Genomic DNA, 11934 nt, shown 5'->3' with positions numbered 1-11934 from the left:
ACAAGAACACTTCTTTCCCTTTAAAAGGTGAAGATGCTAGTTCATACCTTCCCATGTAGTGTAGACAGTTCCTCGCCAACAAAACTGATTTTTCCTGCAGGTGAATCATTCTAGAAAGAGAAAGAAGAGAGGGAAGTCACATAAAGCATGCTAAAGAGTGTTATCCTGTATGTATGTGTGAATGGTGTGCTGCTCTTGCTTTTTGCAAGAGGAAGATACTGGAGCCCTGCCCTGGCTTTGTCGTGTTGATTCATTCTGCTGTATGTTTGTTGAAGTGAATGGATAATATCCGTCTGTTCATTGGGACAGATCAGTAAATCAGTTCCTTTTCAGTGTGTAATCAGTTGGATTGCTTTGAACAGGATATATGCATAAACTAATTTTTTGTGGAGTTTTCATGTAAACTACCAGTATTTAGAATGTCAATCTATGCGGAGAGTCAGTTTTCCAAAGAAAAGAAAATTGCTTACACAGTAGCTTTTTATTCTAACAAAATCCACAGTAATAGGCACAGATTTGTCCCCATTTTGATTTAGTGCTTTTATATGGTCCAGCAAATCAGCAAAGAATTTATAGCCTCCTTTAAGGACACAGAGTGCAACAATGTGATGACTTCCCATGTCTTGCATGATATCTCTAGCCAAGCGTTCTGTCCTGGGAGACAAAAAAAAAAAAGAAAACACATTCTGTCAAGTGTTTTGTATATCATACTTGTTTGTCCATGTATTAAGCAGTGTCCAAGTTAAAATTCTGATCTTGCCCTTGGGTTTTTATAACCAGCAAGTTGTGACCACAGGATGAAATAGGAAAGTGATGTACTTGCAGTGCACAAGATGATGCCTAATCCACTTGACATATTGTTGGTTTCATCCATAAATCTAAACATTGCAGGATAGATAGGTTTGGAAATATTTGATGTATTATGGAAACTTAACTGATGTTGTAGAGGAATCTTTTCCATAAGCCCCTCCTGTACTGAACTCTAGAACGGAAGTGTTAGAGCTGCAGAGTTTCCATGTTTCTCATGGGCTACAAAGGGAAATTATCATTGACTTCACTTTGCTTCTTCTCCTCATACCTGTCCAGGATGAGTCCATGAGGAATGAAGACTCTTTCTAAATCTTCTTCATAATGCTTAGGAATGCAAAATAGATTTTTGTTGTAGCCACTTTGTTCATCTCTTATCTGCAAGTGAAAGGTAAATAGCTCTAAGTGTAGCAACAGAGTCATACAGGAAAAAGCTTTCCAGTCTGATAATGCAAAGAAAGAATTCCTCCCACCCAATAATATGTCAAAATAGAAATATTTCTGAGAGGTTTTGATCTTTCTGAGAGAACAATTCACAGTCTGATAACTTAGGAGCTCTTGTGCTTGTCTGAGTTGTAGCTGGATAGACAACTACTTTGCCCCAGTCACTGTAAGAGAAATTCTCGACCATCATCAACCCATTAAAAAAATCCCAGCCAGAAGGAATTGTCAATAAGAGGGCTAAATACGTATTAGAAATAAGTTCAGAAAAAAAAATCAAATTAGTGAGATTTTGTCACATCTAATATTGCCCTGCTATTGTTAAAAATACAGAACTGACTGAAAGGAAAATTCAGAGCTGGCTCAGAGCTTCACTGGTGCAAAATAGGTTATGTACACACCAGTCACATTCCACAGAACTCAGTACAGTGCTTTGCTAATAGCACAGAGCTGTGGACTAGGCAGGAATAGCATAAAGTATTGATAACAACAAGTTAANGTGTCAAGTGGCTGTAAGTATGCAGTACCAAAATCTTAATAAAGATGGACTTCCTGAAAGATAAACAAGAACACTTCTTTCCCTTTAAAAGGTGAAGATGCTAGTTCATACCTTCCCATGTAGTGTAGACAGTTCCTCGCCAACAAAACTGATTTTTCCTGCAGGTGAATCATTCTAGAAAGAGAAAGAAGAGAGGGAAGTCACATAAAGCATGCTAAAGAGTGTTATCCTGTATGTATGTGTGAATGGTGTGGTGCTCTTGCTTTTTGCAAGAGGAAGATACTGGAGCCCTGCCCTGGCTTTGTCGTGTTGATTCATTCTGCTGTATGTTTGTTGAAGTGAATGGATAATATCCGTCTGTTCATTGGGACAGATCAGTAAATCAGTTCCTTTTCAGTGTGTAATCAGTTGGATTGCTTTGAACAGGATATATGCATAAACTCATTTTTTGTGGAGTTTTCATGTAAACTACCAGTATTTAGAATGTCAATCTATGCGGAGAGTCAGTTTTCCAAAGAAAAGAAAATTGCTTACACAGTAGCTTTTTATTCTAACAAAATCCACAGTAATAGGCACAGATTTGTCACCATTTTGATTTAGTGCTTTTATATGGTCCAGCAAATCAGCAAAGAATTTATAGCCTCCTTTAAGGACACAGAGTGCAACAATGTGATGACTTCCCATGTCTTGCATGATATCTCTAGCCAAGCGTTCTGTCCTGGGAGACAAAAAAAAAAAAGAAAACACATTCTGTCAAGTGTTTTGTATATCATACTTGTTTGTCCATGTTAAAATTCTGATCTTGCCCTTGGGTTTTTATAACTAGCAAGTTGTGACCACAGGATGAAATAGGAAAGTGATGTACTTGCAGTGCACAAGATGATGCCTAATCCACTTGACATATTGTTGGTTTCATCCATAAATCTAAACATTGCAGGATAGATAGGTTTGGAAATATTTGATGTACTATGGAAACTTAACTGATGTTGTAGAGGAATCTTTTCCATAAGCCCCTCCTGTACTGAACTCTAGAACGGAAGTGTTAGAGCTGCAGAGTTTCCATGTTTCTCATGGGCTACACAGGGAAATTATCATTGACTTCACTTTGCTCCTTCTCCTCATACCTGTCCAGGATGAGTCCATGAGGAATGAAGACTCTTTCCAAATCTTCTTCATAATGCTTAGGAATGCAAAATAGATTTTTGTTGTAGCCACTTTGTTCTTCTCTTATCTGCAAGTGGAAGGTAAATAGCTCTAAGTGTAGCAACAGAGTCATACAGGAAAAAGCTTTCCAGTCTGATAATGCAAAGAAAGAATTCCTCCCACCCAATAATATGTCAAAATAGAAATATTTCTGAGAGGTTTTGATCTTTCTGAGAGAACAATTCACAGTCTGATAACTTAGGAGCTCGTGTGCTTGTCTGAGTTGTAGCTGGATAGACAACTACTTTGCCCCAGTTACTGTAAGAGAAATTCTCGACCATCATCAACCCATTAAAAAAATCCCAGCCAGAAGGAATTGTGAATAAGAGGGCTAAATATGTATTAGAAATAAGTTCAGAAAAAAAAATCAAATTAGTGAGATTTTGTCACATCTAATATTGCCCTGCTATTGTTAAAAATACAGAACTGACTGAAAGGAAAATTCAGAGCTGGCTCAAAGCTTCACTGGTGCAAAATAGGTTATGTACACACCAGTCACATTCCACAGAACTCAGTACAGTGCTTTGCTAATAGCACAGAGCTGTGGACTAGGCAGGAATAGCATAAAGTATTGATAACAACAAGTTAACACCTGCAAGCTCTTTAGAGAGATGAATTGTTTTTAATTTTTTTTTTTTTTTTTTTTTTTTTTTTTTGGCATAGCAGAAATGAGTGCTTAGGAAGAAAAGAAAAATGGACTGTAGGGAACAGTAGGAGGTTTTTACTTGCAAAACTCACAGCAGCCAAAAATGAGATAAGCAATTACTGCCATTTATTTTAAGTTGGCCATGAATAGCTTACTGCATTTAAAGATAAAGCTCGAGACAGGTGGTAAAGATTTCAGAGAACAGATTATTGTGTTACAAGGCAATGCATGAAGAATCTCACCCTGGCTGGACTAACTGTATTCTGCAGATACTCAGAATTGATAGGCCCTAATGGTCCAAGATACACACGCAGAATAACCTCACAGCTGAGCCCTGGCTGAGTGGCAGCACTACTGTTTTGCCTGGTTTAGCTTCTATTTTCTTCGTGGCTAAAGTCAGCACAGTGAAAGCTTAGGTGAAGGACTGTTTTTAAATTAGTTTTATTCGTGCCTTATTGATCCTGGGAGGGACTGTGGCAGTGACACTGGTATGACTGTGGGTCAGGCCAGACAGTGACATCCACAGCAGGTTCAGTGCAGTGCAGAGCTGCTCATTGTTTGAGTGTTGTATTAGCCCAGCTGGACAGCTTGAAAAGGGGTAATTTCTGCCTGTGTGAGGTTGCCAATAGTGAATACACAGGCAGGATATGGGGTTCTGTCAACAAGAGTCAGTGACAGTAGGAATTCATTAGAAGCATTGGTACAATAATAAATGTTTGTTTGAGACAACTGGAACACATAAGCATGATTTTCATTTGGAGTTCCAAAAAAGCACCTTTAAGGAGAGTCGCTGACATGATGAGCAGTTTAAAAAGTTCTGTTTGTTTTATTGTTGGATTTTATTTTGTTCTAATTTTTTTCCAGTATCCCCATCTGTCTTGCATTCTGCATAACTGCAGCTTAAATGCAATGACAATGCTCCCTGTGATTGGAGCAGTTTCTTTTGCCCAATCATAATGGGATCACAGTGTTTAATGTACTTCAGCTTTACCATTTGCTTTGCATTTATAAATTGGGCTTTCATCTGCACAGCAAGTTAAAGGTCAGCCTCTTTGACTGTAAGTTCAGTTTCTCTGCTGCACTTGATGGAGGCATCACAAGTGGCTCAGCTCAAGGGAGGGATGAGCTTTGTCCACGTTAATGTACCTGTGGAATAAAGCTAATCTTAAGGCTTACAGATGTGCACAGTCATTACTGCTTAGAGCTCCTCCAGCACTGCACCTTTGTACCTTTTATTTTGTTAACAACTGTGCTCCTTGAGGGTATTTTGTGCAAACAGTATCTGTTATGTTAGTACTTTGTTTGCTGCTGTGTATGAAGCCTTTTTTAAGGTCTGATGAAAGGTTCAAGAACAGAACCTTAAGGATTGCATCAGTTTGAGCACCACATCGCCATAGCAACCTGCTGCATACACCCGACAGGCTCATAAAACCATTTGTATTGTGGCACATGCTAAATAATACAGCAGCAGCCCATAATAATAAAACAGTCTGCTAAACTAACGTACAAAGTAATTAAATTTTTAAATCATGAGTTTACAACTTGAGGAGTTAGTTGTTTAATTTAGTTTCAGTCTCATCTGTTGTTCAGTTACTGTAGGGGGAAAAAAACCCAAGAAAATGAACTACAGCAATTTTGTACAGTAAAGAGATTTATAAGTAAGTATTGTTTCATCAGCACAGAATGAAAGAATATGAATACAGGTATGTTCAAGTCAAACAATTAGTGTCACAAGTTTGTAAAAAAGTGAGTCTAATAAGATGCTTCTGTTCAGAAAGCCAGTATTTCTCCTGTAAGAACTGAGGCCTTTCATGAGTTACTATTTCTAATGTTCTACTATTTTTGCTGAAGCTGACCTCCTTCCCCCCACCCAAAGCTCCCTTCAAGCAAAACACCAAACATGAGGGCTTTATTCTTTCTTACCTGCAGTCCACGAGCCATAACCTCACTTTGAACTCTGCTCTCACAGAATGAGTTTGATGTTCTTACTGCAGTTTGGCTTGCTCTGTTTTCATCTTGCAGTCAGATCAAGACCTGCTTCTAAAAGGTCAAAATTGCCATCTTTCCTGCAGGAAGTATTACTTCCTTCTATTAATGCACTGACATCACAATCCCAGCTTCTTACCTAATCTGATTAACCAGAAATAAAATAGGCTTGAGCCCGGCTGGAACCAATCAGAGTAAAGGTATGGGGAACGAGGGAGATGCAAAATGAAGCTTATGAATCAAACGAGTGGGAAGGACTGGGTAGGGCAGTTGATTTTTAATTGAAAATGCACATCAAATATTTGGCTGATGGTGGTAGGAGGTGGTAATTTAGTGGTGTATGAGTAGAAGGTAAGTTTGTATACTAGTTTCTTACACAGTATTTGAACATCCATTGTTGTGACAAAGTCCAACAGTCTTTTTAAAATTCTTGTCCTAACTTGCTGTCAGAAAATGTCAGTCAGAGATAAAGCAGAATAAACAAAGCCATAATTTTAAAAAGGACTTGAAGCAGAGCTCTGCAGCTGTTGAGACACAGTGAACCCTGCCTGACATTCTTCCAGATCATCCTTTCATAAAATGAGGGGGTGATAGTTCCAGTAATATGCTTCACATCATTTAAAATCAAATGGCACTGACATTCACTGTAATCTGATTAGTTTACCAAACTGCACTATTATCTGGGATTAACAGGAAAGTCTTAAATTTCTAAAAATTAATCCTACCAACAAAATGAGCTAAAGCCAGCTTGCATATAACATATTATAGAATGCTCTTACCAGATTTGGTACATTTTATTAATTCAACTATTTTAGTGTTGTCTTGGGGAGGGGGCGTAGTAATTAATGAAAGTATATTTTTCTTGTTTCTTTGTAGTCTTACAGTTGCTCTTCAGACTGTGGCTGGTAATACTTGAGATAAGACAGAAATGCTTTTCCAGTGGATTAATGGGCCTATACAGAACTTTTAGTGATACATTAAATAGTAGTACTGTTTGGGAAGTGTTGATGCCTTGAGGGTACCTGACCCCTATGTGATGTAGTTGGCAGTACCTTCCTTCTGTGAATTCCCTGTCATCTTTCCAACCTTACATACATGAGCTCCACATCCTGAGAAAAGCTTTGCTTTTCTAATTTTTAGCGTCAGGCAGCCCCAAACCTCGCAAACCGAACGCGGGCGGTGCCCACGAGAGGGCAGCGCCGGCCAAGGGGAGCGATGGAGATGTGCGAGGGAGGGCTGGATGAGCTTTAAGGTCCCTTCCAACACAAACCATTCAGTTATTCTGTGGGTCCCTTCCAGCTCAGAATTTTCTGTGATTCTGTGAAATATTTAGATCAGTTTCAGACTTGTATAATTGTGTATTACAGGAAAACTGCTCTGATCTGCACCACTGAAGTCCTGACCCATCGGTTCCAGGTTCCAAGGGGCTGATAAAACTTTAAATTAAAACTGAACACTTGAATTCAGTGACTGATGTGTTATTAGGAAAACTGATCAATACACTTTGCAATGGCTCGACTTCAGTAGTCCCTAGCCCATCCTAAATCTGGTGGGGGGTTTTTGTGTTTGTTTGTTTGTTTGTTTTTTTGTTGGTTTTTTTTTTTTTTTTTTTTTTTTTTTTTTTTTTTTTTTTTTTTTTTTTTTTTTTTTTTTTTTTTTTTTTTTTGCTCAGCACTTTTAGGTAAGACCAGTTGCTTAATTGGTTTGCTACAAATCTATGTGGAAAAATCACACTGCACATCCCATGGTAAACAGTGCATGTTGACAGTTAAAGATTAGAAACAATTGCACAAATTTAAGTCTCCTTATGTACTCCTGTGAATTATGTAGCTTTTTTTAGAGAAGTTTATGAGTATGAATCTTCATACTTTGTCTATTTTCTGTCTGGTCTGAATATGAGATGTTTGTTATTTTACTGTAACAGAAAGGTGATATAAGTCTCGACCAGTATTGGATATTTATAAATGTTGTGTGTGAAAATGTCTTCTGCTTTTACAACTCCTGTGATAACCCTAACAAACCATCAATAACCCTAGCAAACACAGACTGGTCGATGCCAGAACTTGAAGGAAACTCTCTGTAAAAGATTGCTCAGATTTTAAGTTTGAATAATTCTTGAAAATACCTTCAGAGCAGAATGATAAATTCTGCAGGCTCAGAAATTCTGATTGCCGACCTGGAGGAAAAGTGCAGTATTTATTAACAGAGTCTTTGAGGCCATAACAGAAATACTGGAGGGACTGTGTGAAGGAAACCTTTTACTGCCCTTGGTTTGTAGATAGGATAAATGTTTCAGTCTCCTGGCCTGTCTGTATTAGAAAGTTGTTTTGAGAGAGGATCTGATTAGGACTGGAGCAACAGAGCAGAGAGACAAGGAATCAGGACTTCTGGATTTTATTCACAGCTCAGACACACAGTTTATTTGCTGTATGACCGTGGTCAATTTATTTTCCTGACTGCTCCTGTTGTACCTCTGACCTCCCTATGCCCTGCTTTTCCCCACTGCCTCTTAAAATCAGCTGACCTCAGTGTTCCAAGACTTCTGTGCTGAGGGCTGCACGGGTTGTTGTTAGTTTTGGGAGGGTGCCCTCTAAGAAACCCCATTGCTGTCATTAACTAGTGGTCAAATGAATGATTTGGAAAAAGATCTTGATCTGTTTACTTGAATGTGAAAATCCAGTTGTTAAACTTTAATGTGTCCATGAGCAAACTCCATGTCTGCCGTGGTGTGCAGTGTGTCTGATCCGGTTCCCCTACCCCCCAACAGCTGGATGGGTTGTTTAACCTCAGGAGCAATGGGTGGTCTGGGAAGCAGCCTGCTCTGCTCTTGGGGAGCTGGACTCATCTCCACTACAGAGATGTTTAATAAAAATATTTGTTAAACAATGGCTTTATCTGAGTGTGTGATCACAGCTGTTTTATTTTAGCAACGTAACAGCAATAACAATTAAATCCATATTTCTCCTTGGATATTTATTTTCTTGAATTCATTCTTAGTGTGGTGAAAGAATTTGGTGTGAATTGCTGAGTTAAAATAGAACTGCTTGCAGTGGATTTCAGATTGCTTGTATTACCTTTGCATGATTTTTCTATTACTTGAGACCTTAAAACAGTAAAAAAATACATACCACAGAGAGTCCATGTTTAAAAAGATTCTAAAATTCTTCCCTCTAATCACTATTTTTAATTGTTAAAAATGTTCTGTTCTGCAAAGCCATGTTTGACTCTTAGAAAAACTAAGTGTCACCTTCCTATAACGACACATAAGAAAAATGGGGATCATGCATTTTGGTCAAATAAAAACAAAAACCTCTTTTAAAATACTATACAATTACTGCATTCAAATGAAGATAGCTCATCTCTAAATCTCAGTTTTATAAAACTGCCTATTTCGGTGTTGCCAATGCCTTTTGTTGAGATGCTCAGTGTTGAAGATGACACTTTTGTAGGAGCTGGCTTAGCCAGATTTTACTGCAGCTACTTAAGTTTTGTTGCAGGCCATTCCAGTGGCTGGCAGCTGGCAGGTTTGCCCACCATGTGAAAAGGAAATTCAATGCTGGTCAGTACAGTTCCCTAAGACAGTGGAGGGGAAAAAAGAGAAAGCTTCTGTCACTGATTCTTGTTTTCAATTCCTTTGCCAGATCTCCATCAAAGTGTTCCAGTTATTACCTCTTGAATCTGGTGGCATGGATGTCTCTTTGGAGTCTGTTACATAGTTGAGCATCTGAACTCCATAGGGGCCTGCACTGTTGTCAGACCAGTGAATCCTGGTAAAGGTGTTAATAGAATCCTAGAACAGCCCAGGTTGGAAGGGACCTCGAAAGATCATCTGGTCCCACTTGCCATGGGAAAGGGAGTCATGATGAGCTTATCTGGCACCCTGTGCTGGTGCATCTTGAAACCCTCCAGAGGTGGGGATAGGACCGCATCTCTGGGGAGGTTTTTCCGGTGAATGATTGTTCTCAATGTAAAAAATACCTTTCTTGCATCAAGATGAAACCTCTCCTGATGCATTTTGGATTGTTTGTTGCTCCTTGTTTTCTCCATGTGGCACCCTGTGAAGAGGGAGCCTCCCTCCTCTTTGTAGCCACTCTTTGAGTACTGGAATACTGTGATGAGGGCCTCCTTGAGCCTGCTCTTCTCCAGGGAGAAAAGACCTTAACACTTTTCATCTGTTCTCATAGGACAAGTTCTTCAGCCCTCTGATCATCTGTGTGGCCCTCCTTTGGATCCTCTCCAGTATAATATGGCTCTTTCACACTGCATAAAACGTTGTCTTTTTTACTTCCACCACTTTGGTGTCATCCCTTTGTCTCCTTGCAGATTTCCCTCCGTCCTCACATGGACTGAACTGATTTCCACCTGGTTCTTACACCTCCCAGGCAGTATTACAGCTATTCCATCATAAGAGCTTGATCTCATTCTCTCCATCAGCTCCCTGCTTTCTATCCTCCTGGCTCACATCACCTCTCCTGTCTCTCCGTTCACCAATTTCTCTCCATTCATTGAGTTATCTTCATAGTAAATGTCAGGGCTCTGATTTCTTAACTCTGCACTCATGGCACCTTTTCACCTGGTAATGTCTTCCTTCTTCAATTTTTGCGTTGTTTTGCTTTTTATTTCATTATCTCCTTCCCCTCAACAATTGCCAGTCTCTTCTAACATCTTTTATTTTGTCTCATATTTTCTTTTATAGCTCGAACACAAAAATAAACAAGATCCACTTTCAAACCAATTCACTTTTATCCCCATTGGAGATAGTAAAAAGTCCTTCCTTTATTGAAATGAAGGGATTATGCCCTTAATTCACATTTCTGTGAGAGTCCTCTGCAGCAAAAGTCTTCAGACATTTAGAGCAGTTCATGACATTTTTATCCAGCACATACAACTAAATTCAGGCAACTACTTTTCTTGCATGTCCTGTATCCCAGACTGGTAGATTTTATATCTATTTAATGCACATATTTTGCTAGCTTAAAAACTAAACATGGCTGGCAATTAACAGCTGTTACTGAAACAGGGCAGGAAGCTGGAAAGGTGCTGGAATCTTCTTTGGTTTTCGATTATTCTCAAATAAATCAGTGTTAATTAAATAATTTAGATTTCTCATGAATCCTCTTTGGGCAAATTTTTTTAAGGAGCGGTAATTCTGAAAAAGGATAAGTTCTCAGCACTGATATTTCTGAAACTGATTTATTTGTCCTTTCAAAAATATTTTGCTAGTGTTTAAAAAGTGTTCAAGAAAAGAATCTTCATTGTAACAAGTGTCTTCACCTCTGCTGTCCTTTCAAAGTCATCATTTTAACCTTGTGTAAGGCCAAGTCTTGTTTATGTAAAATACATAAAGTGTTACAGTTTAAATCTCATGTCATACACGGTCATATGGGAAATACTGATTTATCCTATGCAGAACCATACATTTTACATAGGACTAAATATGGAATATTTGCTAGAAGCCCTGTCATTGAAATGAGATAGGTTTTAAAGAGATTTAAGCACATTAGAGCATATCTCTCAGCATTTCTGAAGACACCAGCCCTCCACTGGCATCCAGCTACTCTTCACCAGTCATTATGCCCCAAGTTTTCAGGCCTAAGTATTTGAATTACTTGTGTGGCACCTTTACTCTGACCACAATATGAAAAATGAGTATGTAGTTTTGTGACTACACAGAAATAGGTAGGATATATTAAAGATTTTTAAAAAACACATTGTTTCATGGTTCCATTATGCCATTATAAGGGCTTTGATCGGTCAGAGAAGTAAAAAAACCAGACTCTGAATTGTTGAAAATTAATGCAGTTCTACTTAGGTAATCTACACTACTTTGAGATCTGTATTCACTGATAGTTAAACATGTGCCAGTGTGTTTAAAGACTGGAATTAATGTTATCTAATTTTTAACTCTCAAATAATATTAATATTTAAGATGTAATAGTTAAGGCTTTTGTTTGTTTATGTCAAATTGTTTTGTTAGAAAGAGATTGATAAAATCCAGATTTTTAGTTCACTAGCAGTCTTGTTCCATCTGAAAATGTTCACCCAGTTTTCCAGTTTGAACTGCTGCCGTACTGGCACTGCTCTTGTGTGCCCCAAACCCAGCGAAATTAATTCCCTATTCACTCTCCTAATGACAGCCAGTGTGTTATTCAATAAGAACAAGTTAGGTTTGTTTCCAGCTCTCCTTGAGGCACCTTGGCTCAGAGCAGGGAGCTTGTATGTCATCAAAAGGATCTTCCAAGCCTATTAACAAGAGCCACGCAAGTCTTTATGGCACAGTGGACACAGCGACTGGTTTTTGCTCTGCTCAGCCATTCACAAGAGTATGTCACAATGAAGCTAAAACCCGTGG

At 38.6% G+C, this 11934-nt stretch overlaps 2 protein-coding genes across 2 annotated transcripts in view; both read right to left on the bottom strand.

Moving 5' to 3' along the window:
* LOC114063520 (hypoxanthine-guanine phosphoribosyltransferase-like) overlaps nucleotides 1-1230 on the bottom strand; it is a 4705-nt gene extending 3475 nt beyond the window's left edge. Inside the window, exons 1-3 of the mRNA XM_027895836.1 lie at nucleotides 1079-1230; nucleotides 471-654; nucleotides 48-110 (exon numbers count right to left, since the gene is read on the bottom strand). Coding sequence (XP_027751637.1) covers nucleotides 48-110; nucleotides 471-654; nucleotides 1079-1230 — 399 coding nt within the window. The remainder of the gene's footprint in view (nucleotides 1-47; nucleotides 111-470; nucleotides 655-1078) is intronic.
* Nucleotides 1231-1852: 622 nt separating this feature from the next.
* On the bottom strand, nucleotides 1853-5643 carry LOC114063524 (hypoxanthine-guanine phosphoribosyltransferase-like). Its single transcript, XM_027895842.1, has 4 exons — nucleotides 5520-5643; nucleotides 2872-2978; nucleotides 2282-2465; nucleotides 1853-1921 (listed from the first exon to the last, which is right to left on the bottom strand). Exons 1-4 carry the CDS (start codon nucleotides 5535-5537, stop codon nucleotides 1853-1855), a joined length of 378 nt encoding a protein of 125 aa, XP_027751643.1. The 5' UTR covers nucleotides 5538-5643.
* Nucleotides 5644-11934: the final 6291 nt, after the last annotated feature.

The sequence above is a fragment of the Empidonax traillii genome, unplaced genomic scaffold (genome assembly GCF_003031625.1).
Source record: "Empidonax traillii isolate 1590-97213 ecotype Southwest subspecies unplaced genomic scaffold, ASM303162v1 scaffold472:size658359, whole genome shotgun sequence".
Classification (NCBI taxonomy): domain Eukaryota; kingdom Metazoa; phylum Chordata; class Aves; order Passeriformes; family Tyrannidae; genus Empidonax; species Empidonax traillii.
This window is presented reverse-complemented; position numbering and strand designations above follow the sequence as displayed.